The sequence below is a fragment of the Eptesicus fuscus genome, chromosome 6, assembly GCF_027574615.1.
Source record: "Eptesicus fuscus isolate TK198812 chromosome 6, DD_ASM_mEF_20220401, whole genome shotgun sequence".
Lineage (NCBI taxonomy): Eukaryota > Metazoa > Chordata > Mammalia > Chiroptera > Vespertilionidae > Eptesicus > Eptesicus fuscus.
In genome coordinates this window covers 33494360-33514482 of record NC_072478.1, presented here as the reverse complement: position 1 = coordinate 33514482, position 20123 = coordinate 33494360, and the positions used below count along the sequence as shown (strand labels likewise).

Genomic DNA, 20123 nt, shown 5'->3' with positions numbered 1-20123 from the left:
ACCCCCAGCTTACTGTGATGTCACCCAGGACCATGTATTTGTGATGGTCACAACCTAAGCAGCTGCAGCTGGCATTTTATCACCTTGGGCTGGAGGCACAGGTTGGGCAATTCTCTACTGGAATGAAAAGAAGATGCTCCAGTTTCTCATTCCACTGATCCTGGAGTTCACTCAATACCCCAAGGATATTCCAGGTCTGTGCCAGGCAAACCCAGTGCAGAGGATGGGGAGAGGCCTGCAACCTCTTACCTGGCTCCTGCAGAGCTGAGCGAGAGGCCGATGGGGGTGCTGAGTGAGAGCAGATGGCTCTGGAAGTGAGGAGATTACAATCAAAGCAAATGCATTAGGCTCAGTGAATATGTCATTTAAGATGATCTCCTAGGGTCTGGACCCAAAGTTCTGGAAGTACAAGGGACTTGGAACACAATTTAGCAACTGCCTTTGCTTTTCCAGTCCCCTCTTTGTAAAGACTTTAAAGATCTAGTTCTGGGCCCAACACCCTGGGAGAAGGAGTGGAGCTGTGATGGCAGAGGGCCTTATTTAACTTAGGCCACCGGTGTCACATTACGTCCTCTCGTTCAGTGGGAAAAGTTATAGGGGCTGTTGCAGGAGCAAATGAGTTAATGCAGCATTTCCTCAGGTATGTTCCCTAGAGCCTCTCTCCTGCTAGAAGCTGTGCAGAGAGGCGCTCTATGGTCACCTTTTCTGTAAAGTCACAGAGGAGATCCACATATTAAGGGTTCTGAGAAATCTCACAGTAAGGAAATGGTTTAATTTTATTTAATCCACTATTTCTGAAATGTTTCTGTGCACAAGACCACCCTTTGCCCCCACTTCCAGCCGTATTTATAACATTTTCTACTTGCTCTGTTGAAAATTACGTGTCCCTATAGTTTTCCCATTTTTCCTATTTGAGTGGGTTTTGTAAACAGATTTGCAGAATCCTTTAAATTTTTTTAAATGCCATTAGCCCTCTTTTTCTAATATGTGCTGCAAAATCTTTTCTCTAACTCTATTTTGGACATACAGAAATTTAAAATTTATGTACAATCCAGCAATATTTTTACTTCTGGTTCTTGGCTTTTATTTGATGAATTAGAAGGGCCTTTTAATTGCAATATTATAAACACAATCATACCTGTAGCATTGTGTGAACAAGACATGGATGCCCACTCACTCTACTCTTATTCAATACTAGAGGCCCAGTGCACGAAATTCGTGCACAGGAGATGGTGGGGAGGGTTCTTCAGCCCAGCCTGCACCCTCTCGCAATCCGGGATTGCTCTTTTAACCGCTTGCCTGCCTGATTGCTCCTAACCACTCTGCCTGCCTGCCTCATTGCCCCTAACCACTCGCCTGCCTGCCTGATCACCCCTAACCATTCTGCCTGCCTGCCTGATCACCCCTAACCACCTCTGCCTGCCTGCCTGATGCCCCTAACTGCTCGCCTGCCTGACTGATCACCCCTAACTGCTTGCCTGCCTGCCTTATCACCCCTAACCACTCGCTTGCCTGCCTGACCACCCCTAACCCCTCTGCCTGCCTGATCACCCCTAACCACCTCTGCCTCACCCCCACTGCCATGGCTTTGTCTGGAATGACATCCTGAAGGTCGTTTGGCTGTCCAGTCCAATTAGCATATTACGCTTTTATTATTATAGATAGTACTGGAAGCCCAAGCCAGAGCAATTAGCAAGACAAAGAAATAAAACACATCCAAATCAGGAAAGAAGAAGTAAAACTGTTACTATTTGCAGATAATATAATTTTGTATATAGAAAATCCCAAAGACACAACAAAAAAATTGTTTGAACTAATCAATGATTTCAGTAAAGTTTGCAGGATACAAAATCAACATACAGAAACCAGTTGCAATTCTATTCATTAAGGATGAAACATCTGAAAAAAGAAAGAAAATAATCCCATTCACAATAGCATCAAAATGAATAAAACACTTAGGAATAAGACTAACCAAGGAAGTGGAAGTTCTGGACAGTGAAAACTATAAGACTTTGCCAAAGGAAATTGAAGAGACATAAACAAATGGAAAGGTATCCGATGTCTGATTTCAAACTATCCTACAAAGCTTCAGTATGAACACAGTATGATACTGGCACAAAAATAGACATCCAGACCAGTGGAACAGAATAGGGATCCTAGAATTAAATGCCCTGCTTATGTGGTCAACTAATATTTGGTCAGGAATCCAAGATCACCCGATAGAGAAAATATAGTCTCTTCAACAACTTGTGTTGGGAGAATGGATAAACACATGTAGAGCAATGAAATTGGACCCCTATCTTTCACCACTTACAAAATTAACTCAAAATGGATCAAAGACTTAAACATAAAACCTGATACCATAAAACTCTTAGAAGAAAACATAGAGAAGTAGCTCTTTGACATTGGTCATGGCAGTGAATTTTTTCAATATGACAATAAAAGAACAAAAGCAAAAAACAAATGAGACTACATCAAACTTAAAAGCATTTGTATAGTGAAAGAAACAATTAACAAAATAAAAGGGCAATCTACAGAATGGGAGAACATTTTGCAAACTGTTTATCAAGTCAGGGATTAATCCCCCAAATATATAAAGAACTCCTACAACTAAAATAAATAAATAAATAAATAAATAAATAAATAAATAAATAAATCCAGCCCTGGACAGTTTTGCTCAGTGGTTGGAGCTTTGGCCCGAAGACTGAAGGGTCATGGCTTTGATTCCAGTCAAGGGCACCTGCCTTGGTTGCAGGCTGGATCCCTGGCCAGGTTGGGAGGGCGGGGGTGTGTGGGAGGCAGCCAATTGATGTGTGTCTCTCTCTGTCTCTCCCCTTCCCTTGCACTCTCTAAAAATCAATGGAAGAAAAAGTATTCTTGGGTGAGGATTAATGATTGATAAATAAATAAATATCCAAACAATTTAATTGTTTAAAAAATGGGCAGAATAATTAAATAGACATTTTCCCAAAAAAGACATGCAAATGACCAACAGGTATATGAAAAAGTGCTTGACATCACTGATTATCAGGGAAATCAAATCCACAAGGAGGAATCACAGAATTAATATCATCAAGATAAGAGATAACAAGTGCTGGTGAGGGTGTGGAGAGAAGAGAACCCTTTTACACTATTGATGGGAATGTAAATTGGCAGAGCCACTATGAAAAACACTATGGAGGTCCCTTGAATAATTAAGAAATAAGAATACCATATGATCCAACAATCCTACTTCTGGGTAGATAGCCAAAGCAAGTGAAAACAGGATCTTGAAGAGATATTGTATTTTCACATTCATTGCAATATTGATCACAATAACCAGATATGGAAATAACCCAAGTGTCTATCAACGTTTGAATGAATAAAGAAGATGTGGAGATATATATAATTCAGCCATAAGAAAGAAGGAAATCCTGCCATTTGCAACATGAATGGACCTTGAGGACATTATATTAAGTGAATTAAATCAGACAGAGAAAGACAAATACTGTGTGATCTCACTTATATATGGAATCTATAAAATCCAAACTCATGAAAACAGTGGTTATCAAGGGTGGGGTGGTGGATGGGGAGATAGTGGTCAAAGGTACAAACTTCCAGTTATAGATGAATAAGTCTCAGAGATCTAATGTACAGCATGGTGACTAAAGTCACACTGTATTTGATACTTGAAGTTGCTAAGAGATTAGATCTTAAATGTTCTCAGTACAAAAAAAAAAAGGTAATAACAGACGTGATGGAGGTGTCAACTAATGTTATTGTGGTAATCATTTTGCAATACATAAGTGTATCAAATCAACAAGTTATTCATCTTAAACTCACACACACACTGCCATACATCAATTTACCTCAATAAAGCTAGAAAACAAAAGCACCCCCAGTATTGGGCTAGAGATACTGTAGAATGAAGGGCCTTTTCTTCCTGGCTCTGTCCAGCAGGCTTCTGTTTGCTTCTCCTTGCTGCTGAAGCTTGATTGCCGGGGGCAGGAGGGACATCCAGTGGTGCTGGGCTCCAGCTATGTGTTTCCTTATGAATCTGAGCCCTGTTCACTGTTATGTGACATCCTGTTTTATAAATGGCCAAAAGATGGTCTATGGTTGCTTATTTCTTCACAGCAGGTTGATACCCACTAGTTCAAAGCCTGCTGATGCCAAATTCAATTCTTGACACTGTTTTCAATACAGCCCAACTGAGCAGTTTTTATCCATTTAGAGCCTGCCTGCTTTGCATTCCTCACGAAACCATGCCCAACATAGGCTAGCCATAGGTAAGATAAAAACCCACTGCTGCCCTTTCAGAGCTCTCTGGCCCAGACTCCCAAGCATGCCGCTCAGTGACATCACCTACAGCTAAGCCCCTCTGTGATACCTTTTCCCCCTGGGAGTTCCCTTGTCTTCCTCCCCTTCAGGATGGTGGTCCCCATGCCTTAGCCTCTGGATGGTCTCATACTGTAAAGGGGTTCTCCTGCAGGCAGACCTGCCTAAGCATCCCTCAAATAAAGCTTGTGCATGCTACTGCCACCTTGCGGTCATATCTTTTTCCTTGATCATCCCCCAGTTCCCTACACCTCCTCACCATAGCTGTCCCACACCCATAAGGACACCCCAGGCCTCAGGCCCTCTGGCTGATGAGTAAGCTCTCAGCTCCTAACCTCCCTCCATGCACCTGCTCACCAGCCATCAGTCCACCAACACCAGGACGGGTGGTCCAGCCTCAGACCTGCTCTATGCAGAGGGGTGTTTCTGCTTATGTAGCAATGGGCACTAGCTCTGCAAGGGGAAGAGCAAACTTCTGTCTTCTCTTGGGCTGCAAACACACCTCTTTAAGGAAAACTCAGGATAACACTGGAAAACCAACCTTGAAAAATCATATTTCTGAACCTCAGTCATTTTCAAACAAGGAGATTTGATCAGATAAATCTTAAGGTCTTTCATCACTCTGACATTCTGTTCTGCTTAATAATTTCTTTTATTTCTCTCATAGAACACAATATTATCTATATTACCTACAATATTACAACAGTTCAGTACTTAGCATAGACCCAAAACCTGGGACCTCCTCATCTGAGGTACAAATGCTTTAATCTGCTGGGCCATTCATGAAAGGGAATCTATAGTAGAGTTAGGATCAGGGGTTTCTTGTTGTGTTTGGAATTGAAAGTGGGGAGATTATGGCTTAGAGACCACACCTTTCTTTCCTTCCCTTTAATATATCCAAATAAAAAGTTAGAATAATAAAGTGGCTTGGAGGAAGCAGCAGCATCTGCCCTCACCATTTACTGTATGTGGATATATTACCATAAACAAAGTCTATAGTTTACCTTAGGGCTATTTTTTGTGTTGTACATTCTTTGAGTTTTAGCGAATATGTAGTGATGTGTGTCTACCATTACAATATCATACAGATTAGTTTCATTGCCTCTGCTGCTCCTACTTATTCATTCCCCATATAAATATCCGCATAATCTCCATTGTCCTTTTAATATATGTGTAATCTGTAGTGAATTACTTTTCTCATTTCTGATATTGGCAATTTGTGCCATCTCTTTTTTTTCTCTTCTAATCAGTCTGTCTACAGGTATATCAATTTTATTGATCTTCTCAGAGAATAAGCTTTTGGTGAACAAATTTTCTCTATTCATTTTCTATTCCATTGATTTTTAAAAAATATTTTTATTGATTTTTTTTTTTAGAGAGAGGAAGGAGAGAGAGAGAGAGAAATATCAACGCGAGAGTGAAACATCAATTGGTTGCCTCCTGCACTTCCCCTACCAGGAACGGACCCAAAACCCAGGCTTATACCCTGACTGGGAATTGAACTGGCAGCCCTTTGGTTCACAGGATGACACCCAACTAAATGAGCCACACCAGCCAGGGCTATTTCATTGATTTTTAATGTTATATTTATTATTTCCTATTTTCTAAGTACTTTGAGTTTCACTTATTATTTTTCTAATTTCATAAGATGAAAGCTGAGTTCACTGGTTTGAGACATTTGCTATTTTCTAATATAGAGGTTTAGTACTGCAAATTCCTCCCAATAATATTTTAGAATCATCTTCCTAAATCTTCTATGTTGTGTTTTCATTTTGTTCAACTTAAATTGCATTCTATTTTCCCTTTTGCTTTCTTCTTTGACCTATGGATTATTAGAAGTATGGTATTCAGATTCTAAATTTTTGGGGACTTTCCAGATATCATTATGTTGTTATATAATTGGATTACACTGTGGTCATAGCACATAATTTGAATCATTTTAAATTTATTGAGACTTTATTGAGACTTCTTTTATGGCCCAGAATATAGTCTCTCCTGTTAAATGCTCTGGGACACTTGGCAGAGGGATGTATTCTGTTGTCACTGGATGGAGTTTGAAAATGTATATTAGATCAAGTTGGTTGACCATGTTGTTATGTATAGTGTATATTCTATATAATAACTGATTTTATGTCTATTAAAGAAAAGTAAAAACACTCTGAACCTCTTCCCAAATTGGGGAGCCAATGGTCTCATAAATTACAATATCCATCTCTGGGTGATAATCATTGTTTCTTTTCAGTTTAATCACAATCCCACCTTCATATGTGTCAGTTTGGGCCCTCCTAGCAGCAGTTGTCAAGATAGAATTCAGTATATGTGAAAAAGATTTATTGGGGGGAAATGTCTGAGATGGATAAATGGTGGGGGAGTAGGAGGCGGCAGGGCAGCTTTAGACTCCTGTGCAGGTTTGAGAACGTCTCCATCAAGTTCATAGAAGTTCCTGAAAAAGATTGCCAGGTTGGGCAGTAATGAACAGACTAACAATCCTGCCATTCTCAGGCATTGGCTGGGCATAGCCCAAGGACAGGGTGGAGGATGGAAGGGCAGTGTTTCTGCTGCCCATCGCCCTGCTGCTGCCCTGGGCACAGGTCTCTCGTGGTGTTCTTGTGACTGTGCCTCACAGCACAGGGGAGCTGTGTTCAAAAGGTCAAGTCCTAGGATGCCGATTCTCTAGTTCTGGGTGTGAGCTGGGGAACTGCACGTTCAATAAGCCCCTCAGGTGAATGTGATGGGAAGTGCCTGGACCAGATTTTCAGATCATTGCTCCCACACCACCCCAAACTTTAAAGTTATATGTGGAGCAGCCGTGTGTGTGTGTGTGTGTGTGTGTGTGTGTTTAACACCTGTGTTAAGTACCAGAGTTTTCCAGAGTGAATGGCTAATGTAAGCAAACACCCTGAGAGCAGTAACCAGCTGTTAAGCTGCAGATGCCACCTGGCCACGTCCTGCAGCTTTAAGGCCAAGGATGAGCCTAAGAAGGATTTCCTTGCTGCTTTCTCCTTGAATACCTTCTGAAGGCTCATGTGGAGCCTAACTGGTCTAATGCAAAACCGTAACATGATATAAGTATAATGAAGGCTGTGTATTAACACCTATGATGGCTTCATCTCCCTGGATCCTGAGAATTTATGGAGCTTGCATTATGTTCAATGTGTTGGTAGACAAATATCAAACCTCTACCACATGCTGGGAGCTGTTTTAGGAGCTGGGTTTATAACAGAGAATGGCATATTCATTCTCTACCCTTAAGCAATGTTACTATCTAGTGAGGGGAAGGAAGTATTAAATGTATAAATGATCCATAAACAAGTTAATCTCAGCTCCTGTTAAGTGGTCTGAGGCAGACAAAATTGGCTAATGTGATGGAAGGTCTGCAGGTAGTTGTTGAGACTCTGTAGTAGGTGGTCACAGAAAACCTTCCTAAGACGACCAGACACACGTTTAGACCCATCTGATAAGGATATGTATTTCCAAGCAGAAGTGACAGCGAGTGCAAAGTCCCCTGGATGATGCTTGTTATGTTTCAGAGGCAGACAGGTCAGTGCAGCTGGGGCAGAGGGAGTGGGAAGGGGGAACAGGAGAAAGGTGGGCCCAGAGAGGTGGGGAGGGCCCTGATCACACTGAGCCCATAGAGGCTCAATAAGGACTTTGGCTGTTATTCTCGTTACAATGAGAAGCCATCAGAGAGTGTAAATGGGAGAGCAAGAAATATGAGGCGCTTGAGAAAGGTGCTCTGTCTGGTACAGAGGACAGACCATGCAGGGACAAGAGTGGAAGGCAGGAGGTGAGGTAGTGGCATGGGGCTGTGTAGTGGTGATGGATGATATGTGATGGATGATGATACATGTGGGTGGTGGTGTTGAGATGGTTTGAATATATATACCTTTCACATTATACTTTCTTGTGAAAAGTGTTTAATGTCACTGCCTTCTCCCTGAGAGTAAACATGGTTAACACTTAGAAGAAAGTTTGCCCCATGGTTATGAGAACAGATTCTGGAGTCAGACTGCCCAATTTCAGATTTTAGTTCAGTCATATGCTAGCTGCTGGGTCTTAGCCAGATATCCGATTCTTAAACTTGCCTCTGTTGCCTTACCTGTCAAATGGGCAATAGTAATTTCAGTTACCTCATGGGGTTTACAGATATTTTAAGTGTTTTAGAGAGAACAGAATGGTGCCTGGCAACTAGCAAGTGTTCAACAGTTTATATTTTATGATGTTTACTTTTCTCATGACTCAATGACATTTGAAAGACTTCAAAAGAAGTCAAAGTAATCCTATTACATAGGAAATGCCAAATGTTTATTCCTCTCCAGGTGCCATTGGGATTATCTCTAGAATTAAAATTGGGAGAAAGTTGGTACCACTAACCACAGTAAGAAACACAGAAAAGGAACCCGTGAAGAAGGGAGGGGCTGATCAGTTTCCCTCGGCTGTAAGATTTCTGGTGTCTGTGTTGTTCATGTGAGAGGCCCTTGAAAATATCTGTCTAAAATATGCCAAGACAATATACCAAGGCCCTATTTTCAGAGGACAATGAGGCCCAATTTCAAAAAAATGAAAGTGCCCACGTGAGCTCCCCCTTCTGGGGGACAACAGCAAGATTCAGGTCCAACTCTTACAGTTGTGTCTCCTCCCCAAAGGCCCACAGTGGGAGACCCACCCAGGAAGCTAAGCTATGGAGAAGGCAGCAACCATTTCTCCCCATAAGCACATCCTCTCAACTGTGGTGCCATTGACAGGCCTAGGGGCACATTTTTATCTGATGGGTCTCCCACCTGGGGTTACCCTGGCTAAGCCATTGCCATCTGTACACCAGGGAGGATGGAGGGGCTAGGAGAAGCGGTATTATCCTTAAGTCTCTTCCAATCCAACCAACCTTGACTATTGGGCCCTGACCCTCTTTCTTCTTGCTGCTTTTAGTGACATGTGGTGAAACAGTATATTCTGATTTTGAGAGATCAAAAATTTTGAAAATCAATGACAAGAAGACTGCTAAAATTCCAGAGTTCCCATGGAAGGTGAATATTTTTGACCAAGGGAAATATCTCTGTGGAGGATCAATTCTCAATAAGTGGTGGATTCTATCTGCGTCCCATTGCTTTATAAACAAAGATAAGTAAGTACTGCAAACAGACTTCTTTTTAAACAAGTGTGGTAGAAATATTTGCCCCTACCTGCTTAGTATTCTCCTAGAGCCTCCATTCAGGTTTGTCAGTCATAGAACAGAGTACCAGGAGGTTAAGTATATGCTCACGTGGCTGAACATCACCCTTTGCAGATGGGAGAGACGCTGCTCTCCTTCTAGGACCTTTTACAGCTTGCTGTGTAGGACCAAAATGGCAGAGTGAATGTTCTTTGGACTTCTCAGCATCTTGCCATGTAATCCTGGTCTAATTCTATGGAAAGTACTTTCCTAAGCATTTGCTTCCACCTGGGGAGAGAGTAGGTTAGCAGTGAGCACAGAGTTGGAGAACCCTACAAGGAAGAGATTGGAACACTGGGGCAGGGCGCCAAGCCTGGCTGCATAGCAGCAGCTCCTGAGGTGCTGTCTTAGCTTGAGTCCTCCAATCAATATTGTTAAGAAACTTCCCAGGTGTTTGTTGGAGAGCTAGGGCAGCCCTTGTTGCAAATCCAGGGACAATTCCCTCAATTACTTGTGCATAGCATGGCTTCCCAGACATTTGTTGATGAAATTTACAAGTAAATTTGCCCAAGCAAGAGGCCATCAGGCCAAGAGTTGTTGCCAACAGGGCGGACCTGGAACTCATGTCTGTCTCCTCCTGCCCAGTAGGGGCTCTTCACCTGGCTCTATGCCAACGGTGTGGCCCCAGATGCTCCATCTCCCCAGCTCTCAGGATCAAAGCCTCAGACTGTTGAAATTTTTTTCTCATAAGATTCAACTTTTGCTCTCTCACCACTTACCCTTTTTTCCTTTTCTTTTTTTTTTTAATTTAAGGTCTACCTTGGAGGTCATATATGATGATGGAAAATCTAGCACCAACAACTTGACGACGAAGAAAGTGGACAAGCTAATTACTCACCGCCTCTTTGACAGCGTGCTCTTGCATAATGACATTGCTTTACTCCTGCTCAAAGACCCATTTAACTTCAATTCCACGGGATTCCCCATCTGCCTCACAGAGATCAATGAGATACATGAATGGAGAAAGTGCCGCTTTGCCAGTGAGTTACTGTAGTCCAACCCACTGGAGGGTAGCATCCTGTTTGATGTATGCAAGGAGAAACAAAAGCTGCAGACTCTGCTGGCCTTGGGAAGGCTGCCTGGTAGATTTGGGGCCTTTAAGTTCTCATTTAAGGTTCCATGATGAACCTTCTCCTCAGTTCACATGGGAGCTGTCCTTCCTGGGCCTTCCTGGCTGCCTGGAGCAAGTTTTATGTCCAGATTGTGGAACATGAACCTTGAATAGGGCCTCAGAGATGACCCAGGCAGAGGTTCTCAGAGCCAGAGAGGTGATTTGGAGAAATGTAGAGGGACATCTTGATGGGCAAAGGGGTGGCAAAACGGACTTGGAACCAGGAAATCTATACCCATGTCATCCAGCACAGTTCTGTTCCAACTGATGGTGTTGGTTCTATGCCCTTGGGATAAGGGGCTCGGTGGCTAAAATATTGAAAACCACAAGCCGAGGAGAAGGGCATAAACTGAATGTGAAATTGTCTTTATAGAGTCAACCTGAAAACTACTCCCACCACTTTTCCAGCCACACAAGATGGTGACCTTCGTCCTTCATCTTGGTACATGTGCCTTGCCCCATAATCAACAGAGCAGGAAAAAAAAAATGTATTCCAGTCAGTGGTCCTCTTTCCAGCAGTCCCCCTAGTGGCTGTATCAGATTCCTACATGGTCCCCAAGCTCAGAGCTATGTTAGAATTCCTGGCTGGGAATTGCCCTTAGAAGTTTATCATGAGCTTCAAAAAGGGCCACCTTCTTAATGTAGAGTTCCTCATGCTTCATCCAGCACATATTCATTGATCCTCTTCTATGATCCAGGGAGTGTTCTAGGTTCTATGGATTCAGCAATACTGTACAAAGACAAAACTATCCTCATCTCTGGGGAGTGAACATTTTAGGTATTGGGCTCAGCTCCTCCAAGTCCATCTTTATGTATTGTGGGCCCCTGGACAGAAATTGTCACTGCGGGTTCTCTTTACATCCTTGTGGATTTAAATGAAACATGTTTTAGGGCCCTCATTGGAGTCTTCAGCTTCTGAAGCCCAGTAGGGTCCAGTTCTGGGGACCTCTGGATTCAGAGAGGGTGGGTTTGAGAGTCTGCTGGCCATCCTTCCCACTCCACCTCACTCATTCCACATGTGGATTGTTCTCTGGACCATAGGGAAGTTCCCTTGTCATTGAGGTGAAAAGATACAAGGTGGGTGGGTGCTTGACCTCCATTCATAGGGACCACTTTGAGCTCAGGGTCCTCTCCCCATCTGTTTCTTCTTTGGGTCAGTTTCTCATGGAGGTGTACGTGAAAAGCTGCAGAAAGTCCACATGGAGCTGATTGAATGGAGTGCGTGCTCCGAAACTTTACCTATGATCACCTGGGATATGCTGTGTGCTAGGAGCGCTAAAGATTGGAAGGATGCCTGCCAGGTAATGGAGTTGGTCCTTTGCTGGGAGAAGAGCTGCACAGAGGGCTGGCCCATCTTTCCAGGATAATGGTTCCCCTCTCCCTCCTCTGAATAAGTTTCCTAAGGCTGCTGTAACAAACCACCACATACAGGGGGGATTACGACAACAGAAATGTATTCTCTCCAGCTCTAGAGGCCAGAAGTCTAAAATTAAAGTATCCACAAGTAAGTCCATGCTCCCTTTGGAGGCTCCATGGAAGCCTTCCTTGCCTTTTCTGGCTTCTGGTGGTTGATGACAATCCTTGATGTTCCTTAGCTTATAGGCACATCACTCTAACCTCTACCTCCATCTTTACATGGCCTTCTCCCCTGTCTCTTCTCTTTTCTCTTAAAAGGACAGTGTTGGCCCAGCTAGTGTGGCTCAGTGGTTGAGTGTTGACCTACGAACCAGGAGGACATGATTTGATTCCTGGTCAGGGCACATGCCCAGTTGTAGGCTTGATCCCCAGTAGGGGGCATGCAGGAGGCAGTGGATCAATGATTCTAGCTCATCATTGATGTTTCTATCTATCTCTCCCTCTCCCTTCCTTTCTGAAATCAATAAAAACATAAGTAAATAAATAAATAAAAGGATAGTGTTGGATTAGAGCCCACCCTAATCCAGTAGGACTTCATCTTAATTAACCTATTTATATCTGCAAAGACCCTATTTCTAAATAAGGTCACAGCCTGAGGTTCCAGATGGACATGATTTGGGAGAGATGCTCTTCAACCCAGTACAGATGCTCTGTAACCAAACAGAGGCTGTGCAGGGTAGTGGTTGGGAGTGCAAGCTCCCCTAGCTTCTCTCCTGATTTCTCTACCTACAGCCTGTGCTTTCCCTCTGTGCCTTTCAGATTTCATCATCTGTAAAATGGAAATACTAATAGTTCCCACCTTGTAGAACAGCACACAGTAGGGGAGAGTCACAGTAAATGCTGTGAATATCGTGTTCTCCATCACCATCTCTTACACCTGTTTGGTGCTCAATAGCACACAAACCGCTTCCACAAATACATGAAAGGGTTAAGCACTTGCCCTAGGAAGCAGGCCTATTTCATATGGGGAGACAGAGAATCAGGGAAGCCGACAGTCTTGAGGAGGACACACCAGCGAGGTAAATTACAGACCCAGAATTCTAAGGAAGGCACGCTGACTTCTGGGGTTAGAGCCTTCTTTTGGCTTCCAGCAGAAATGGGGCTCCAATGCCAGCTGCCCAGCCTGCTAGTGCCCAGATTTGGCTGCTCATCAACCACAAAGGTGCTGAGAGCTACCACTGAGTACAGGTTCGCCACGCATCAGGGCCCGGCTAAGTGCTGCACACGTTTCATTTCCTTCCATTCACACAGCCGTCCTGCAGGAGACGCGCAGTTATCACCAGCACAAAAACCAAACCTTAAAACACTGAGGAAGATTTTCACATTCTCTCCGCTGAAGCTTCACCCTGGGATTGGAATGAAGGTCTGTTTGGCTCCAGAAATTTAGGTTCTTTTTAAAAATTTTTATTTTTATTGATTTCAGAGAAGGAGAGAGAGAGAGAGAGAGAGAGAGAGAGAGAGAGAGAGAGAGAGAGAGAGAGAGAGAGAGAAACATCAATGATGCAAGGGAATAACTGATCGGGTGCCTCCTGCATGCCCCACACTGTGCCCTTGATGGAAATCAAACCCAGGGCCCTTCAGTCCACAGGCCAAAGCTCTATTTGCTAAGCCAAATCAGCTAGGGACAGAAATTTAGATTCTGGACTGTGTTCTGCTTAGCATCTTTCATTGAGATCCTCCCTTCTTCAAAGAAGTGATTGCAATTCATTTTAAAGAAAGGTCATGGGATTATCCAATGACTTCAAAGAATCTGATAAAGGAGAGTTTGGTTCCAAGTAAGGTGATAGGTACAGCAACTTCTTCCTAAGAACATTCTGGTGAAAAGAAATCAAAGCATGTCCTGTTTTTGTTTGTTTGTTAACAGTTTTGCATTAGAATTTTTGCATATTATTGAATGTTCAACTTTTTTGTGTCACTTAACATTTTCAAAGATAACTCTTTGTAAGCCGTAAAATCATATGTACTGTCTGGTCCCATTTCTGTAAAATAATAATGACGTATACATATTTGCATGCATAACGACGTGAAAAGTTGACTCAGGCATTTCCTCTGCATGGTTATAATCACAAATGTTACTTATTGCACTTAATTGAATAGGTTGTAAAGAAAATTCAAGCAGTGAAGATGGCGCACAGTTTACCTCTTACACTCCCCAGAGAAACCATTGCTAGAGTCCCATAGTCTACCCGAAACATTCTTCTTACACACAATCATGTGTCTATGTATACATTTAATTATTTATATAATTATGGGTATTCTTCATGTTGTTTTTCCATATCTGAGTTTTCTGACTTCTTTTGATTGAAGACACTTTATTCTTCAATAGAATTTAAAAAGTGGTCCAAAAGTTGGGGCATGAACAGTGGTATAAGCATCAATTTTTCACGTCAATGATGTCTGTTTTGTTTATCTGTGCTTTTTGGCAATCTTTCTCAAGATGTTCTTTATTTATTGTTGACTATTACAGATGTCCCCCGTTCCCACTATTTTAACCACCTCCACCCAGCCCCCATCATCCCTCCCTCTGGCCAACACCAAACTGTTGTCTGTTTCTGTGGGCTATGCATATATGTTCTTTGGCTAATCTCTTCACCTTATTTCATTCAGTGCCCCACACATCCTCCTCCCTTCTGACCTCTATCAGTTTTTCCATGCCTCTGGTTCTATTTTGTTTGTCTGTTTCTTTTTTTTTCATTATATTCCACATATAAGTGAGATCATATGGTATTTGTCTTTCTCTTGCTTATTTCACTTAGCATAATAATCTTCAGGTCCATCCATGCTGTCACAAAAGTTAAGAGTTCCTTCTTTTTATAGCTGGGTAGTATTCCATTGTGTAAATGTATCACAACTTTTTTATCCACTTATCTACTGATGGGCACTTGGGCTGTTTCCAGATCTTAGCTATTGTAAATAATGCTGTTATGAGCATAAGGGTGCATATATTATTTCTGACTGGTGTTTTGGGAGTCTTAGCATATATTCCCTGGGTCAAAAGGCAGTTTTAAATTTTTGAGCAAATTCCATACTGTTTTTCTCAGTGGCTATACCAGTCTTCATTCCCACCAGCAATGCACGGGGTTCCCTTTTCTCCACATCCTCGAGAGCACTTGTTTGCTGATTTATTGGTGATGGTCATTCTGACAGATGTGAGATTATATTTTTAAAAGTGTAAATTGTTTAAAATTTCATGTTTTCAACTATAACACTTAAGCGCATGGTTGGAATTAGAAATTATTCCAACCATGCACTTAAGTGTTATAGTTGAAAACATGAAATTATAAACAATTTACACTTTAAAAAAATTAAAAAATTTAAAAAAAAATATATATATGCATGCTTATCAGTTGATATGCCTGCTATAGTCAACCAATGTTCTATTATGACGCACTTTTTGCTGTGGTGAACAACCCAGAAAGAGCAATATGGGCTGGCTGAAAGTGGCTTTGAATTAAAAAGGCAGGGGGACAATTGGAAGAATTCCAGAAAAAAAAAAAAAGCAAAAGTGCTTACAGGCAACATGAATTAGCAACTCGTTTCTCAGGACTGGCTGAGGATTGTGATGGATATTCCCTTTTTGGCCATATTGTCACTCATCATCATTGCTTTTGACCAAATTGCTTATCACTCTTTCTGACAGTCACAGATCTGGGAACATAGCCAAGTAGTTGGAGAGTCTAATCAAAATTTAAAATGTCTGCTCATCAAAAGATGCTGTAAGTGCTTCTTGCCTTGTACCAGGTGCCTACACAATAGGCTATAGAGTAACTTGTTACTGTCCATTCTATTCCCAAACAACTTTTCTCTCTTAGGGTGACGGCGGGGGGGCACTGGTTTGCCAGAAAAAGGACAGAAGCCCATGGTACCAGTTGGGCATTGTCAGCTGGAGTGTGAACTGTGACCAGAAGAATATGATTGGAGTGTACACAAAGGTGTCTAGTTACCTGTTATGGATGTTTGAGGAGACCACAACAGCAGGAAATACCTTCATGCCTGATCCAGACTCTGGGTACAATTTGCTGCTATCACCATCGCCCATCTGGTTACTCTCTTTTGTGATGCTTCTATTAACCCTATGACTAAACACTGTATTACCTCAAAACCAAGTGTGCTTCTCAGTTTGTAGAGTAAGGTCGAGGGCGCGGTGAAGGCTGTGAGGAGGGATTCTCATATTATTAGTTGTGCCTGAAGTAATCATATACATATAGGGGTGCTTAAAAAACCCGGGACCCACAACCATGCCTATTGTTCCCCTGGATCTTGGGGTAAGTTATCAATTTCAGCCTGAGTCCCCTCCACAGGCTTGGGTGGAGGATCCCTCCATGGGATCTCTGAAACAGAAAGCCTGTTCTTTCCTCTCTTACAGACAGGTATCCTTCCACAACTTATTTCATCTTCCAAAGGCATTGGTAGGTCTCAATTTTCTTTTGCTCCTGAAATAAGAAACATTCCAACTCCTCTCCCATCATTTGTAGCTCATCCCTGAGACCTACAGATTTGGTTTCCAGAAAGATCCTTGTTCTTTGCCCTCCTTCACTTCCATATCTACCATCTGGTTCAGAGTCTCCATAAATGCTGCTTTTGGCTATCATAGATCATGGGCCATGATGCTAAGATTCAGGACCCGGAAATCATTGAGGCAGAAAGGTCCTAGAGATACAGTGGGAAAGCAACACACTGTGAATGGGTTGTGGTAACCAAGGCACCTATGCTTGCAAGTATCAGAAACAGAAACTGAAGCAAACAAGGAAATGAGTAATATACTGGGGTCGGTAGCACAGAAAGGAAGAGCAGCACAGACTTGGGAGGCTGTTCTAGCAAACAGCTCTGAGTGGGACTTAATCTGGAGTGCATTTGGGGCCATCAGGAAGAGTGGGTAGACTCTCTGTCCTTCATGCAATCATCCATGAGCATAATTCTTCCAACCAGGCTAGACATGGTAAGTGGCATTCTTCTCTTCTGAGGCAACTCAGAACAGTTTTGAAGAGAGAGGGGAAAGCGGTAGAGTATTAAAAAAGATGTGTGTATTCCTTCGAATTTGCCTTCAGTGGAATTTATTGAAATGTGAACAAAGATGTAAAAGGAAAAGGCAAATTCAACCTTTGTGCATATGCAATTTGAGAGGGGAGAAAAGAGGATGACATTTGTCTTTCTCTGTCTGACTTATTTCACTTAGTATAATACCCTCTATGTCCATCCATGTTGTCACAAATGGCAAGATTTCATTTTTTTCATGGCCAAGTAATATTGCATTGTATATATGTACCACATCCCTTTCATCTACTCATCTAATGGGCACTTGAGTTGCTTTCATATCTTGGCTATTATAAATTACATTGCAATAAATATAGAAGTGCATATATATTTTTGAATTAGTGGTTTTTATTTATTGAAATTATACCAAGGAGTGGAATTGCTGGGACATAAGGTAGTTCTATTTTTAACTTTTTGAGGAACCTCCATACTGTTTTCCTTGGTGGGTACTAGAATTATCAGGAAGAATCACTTCATAAATTATGTAAATATCTAATAAATACTGTATATCTGAAATTAATATAAAATAATATTAAATGTCAACTGTAATTGAAAAATTAAAAAAGAGAGGAAGAAAAGACATTTTTATCTACATTGGCCTTCATCAGCTGCATCAGAACAGGACAGCTTGGCTGCCTCTGAATCTAGAGAGAGGGTGGTTGGAGCAGCATTTAAATGGGCAAGAGCAGGAAGAATCCATATACAGTTATGTATGGCCAAACCTGCAAAGTTACCACAGGAATTTTGGCTATTGGTAGGCAAGGAAATATGTCTAGGAGCAGATGGGATAGGGTCCCAGAGAAGGTATGTTTAAAAATTTCCTCTTGCCCAGACAGTGTGACTCAGTGGTATTAACCAGGAGGTCATGGTTCAATTCCTGATCAGGGCACATACCCAGGTTGCTGGCTTGTTCTCCAGTGCGGGTGTGCAGGAGGCAGCTGATCAACGATTCTCTCTCATCATTGATGTTTCTCTCTCTCTCTCCCCCTCTTCCTTCCTCTCTGAAATCAATAAAAATATATTTAAATTTTTTCTTTTTGTGAAGAGGCAGTGATGCAGCCTGGCCTTCCAGTTGAGAAGCAGAGGCTGGAAGAGACTGAGGCCCAGGTCTAGTGCCCTCACCTCAGGACAACAGGCTGACGAAGAAGATGAAACAGGCAGGCCCCTCAGCCAGGCTCCTATGAAAGGAAGTCTGTGCAAAAAATGGGCTGCTTTTTGTCAAAGTATAATGTTTATCAATCCTGAAAGGAAGAAATGAGAGATCAGATTAGAGTTTTCCCCTTTCAAATTAAGGTATAATTTAAACAGAGAGCAATGCCTCTATCTTAAGTATATTATTTGATGAATTTTTAAAAATGCTTATAGCCGTGTAAACCCACACTCCTATCAAAATATAGAACACTTCCATCACCATGGAAAGACCTTTTGAGTCCTTCCCCTACCAACTCCAACTTGCTGCCACACTCCATCCATCCCACCAATGGTCAGACACCATTCTTGCTTTTTTCACTGGGTATTAGTTTTGTCTGTTATAGAACTTTCCATTATTGGAGTAATATAGTATGTACTTTCTCATGTCTGCTTCCCTTAGCTGAACATAATAGTTTTAAACTTCATCTATGTTGTTGCATGTATGTGTAGCTCTCTTCTTAATACTGCAGAGTGATATTCCACATGCATCTTAATGAACACCTGAACTGTTTCCAGTTTGGAGCTATTATTTAACAAGGAAAATGACTATGAAGCATCTTGTGACAGGTGTTTTTGTGTAGATGTTTCCATTTCTCTTGGAATGGAAGTAAAATTTGGGGATCATATGGAAGAAACCGACCATTAAATAGGGACACCCACATTGGAATGTTACTTGAACAAAATATAAAATGTATTGTATTAAGTCTTTACAATTTTAAGTTTGTGTTATAGCAAGACGTGTTACCATATTTACCAAACTCAGCATACCTGCCAACCTACCTAGCAGTTGTCATCTGAGAAGAGAGGCAGTGTTAGATGCTGAGGTTGAAAATGGGCATCAGTGATTAATACAAAGGTAATCCTGAAAAGTCAAAGTCATCCTGGAAAGTCAAAGGCCAGAAGTGTCGACTATTAGAAGTATGATGGACACAGCAATTGTGGTAAGTAAGAGGACCGGGAAAATCATTGTAATAGTGTGAACAGCAGGGATCTTGGGCAGTGGTCACTAGTAACGGGGTCCCTAGTAATGAAATAAAGCCCATAAGGTCTTAATTGACATGTTTAAGCCAAAAACAAATGACTACATGTGATGAGTAGAGGCCTCCTTGAGCACAAGTCTTGAACAAACACTTAAAAAAAGAACACTCCAAGATCTTTAAGTAGCCGATAAACATATATAAAATGTTTTATACATATTAATTATCTAGGAAATATAAATTAAAGCCACAATAAAATAACTCTATTACTTTCCAGAAGGACTAACATTAAAAATATTGGTAACGCTGAGTGCTGACAGAATATGACGACACAGGAACCCTCACAGGCTGCTGTTGAGAGGACAAATTATTACAACCCCATGGAAACAACTTTGTCTGTTCCTAAAGATGGAGCTGGCATGAAGCTGCCTCTTCTGCCACAGGAAAGAAGGACTCTTCCATCTCCACCTCCCTAGAAGATGCTGTATATCTGCCTCCATACAAGTTCGAAAGTGTTCTTCTAACAGGGTCCTTTTGCCCACCTCACATCTAAATTAGGAAGCATGACATGTTTTGGGCTGCCATAGATTTTCCACCTGAACACTGGCCTTGGCTTCTGTCTTCTCCAGTGGGACCAAAACCATCTGTGAAGGGAGATTCCAATATGCAGTCTAAGATCCCCTTGACCCATTTAAAAAATCTCAGTTGCTGTGGTTGGATAGCCACAAAGAGAATTGAAAGATAGGCCCTCCTGCACAGTTTCAAGGATATGATCTTGCTTAATGACAGAGATGGAAGGAGGCAAACCCTATCCTTGCTGTCCATGTTTGTGCTTAACCAGGCCGTGGGCACAGCTGCAGCCAAGGTT

At 41.9% G+C, this 20123-nt stretch overlaps 1 protein-coding gene across 1 annotated transcript; it reads left to right on the top strand.

Annotated features, from left to right (window-relative positions):
- The first annotated feature begins 80 nt into the window (after nucleotides 1-80).
- LOC103294457 (serine protease 52-like) lies at nucleotides 81-16159 on the top strand. Its single transcript, XM_028159385.2, has 5 exons — nucleotides 81-194; nucleotides 9244-9439; nucleotides 10280-10506; nucleotides 11796-11938; nucleotides 15866-16159. The coding sequence occupies exons 1-5, from the start codon at nucleotides 134-136 to the stop codon at nucleotides 16130-16132; spliced, it is 894 nt and encodes a 297-aa protein (XP_028015186.2). The 5' UTR covers nucleotides 81-133; the 3' UTR covers nucleotides 16133-16159.
- Nucleotides 16160-20123: the final 3964 nt, after the last annotated feature.

Excerpts from the sequence above, each read along its gene's own strand:
- LOC103294457 (XM_028159385.2), top strand. The coding sequence starts at position 134 with ATGCTCCAGTTTCTCATTCCACTGATCCTGGAGTTCACTCAATACCCC. Across the intron at positions 10,507-11,795 it reads GAGAAAGTGCCGCTTTGCCA|TTTCTCATGGAGGTGTACGT; the intron begins GTGAGTTACTGT and ends TCTTTGGGTCAG. Across the intron at positions 11,939-15,865 it reads ATTGGAAGGATGCCTGCCAG|GGTGACGGCGGGGGGGCACT; the intron begins GTAATGGAGTTG and ends TTTCTCTCTTAG.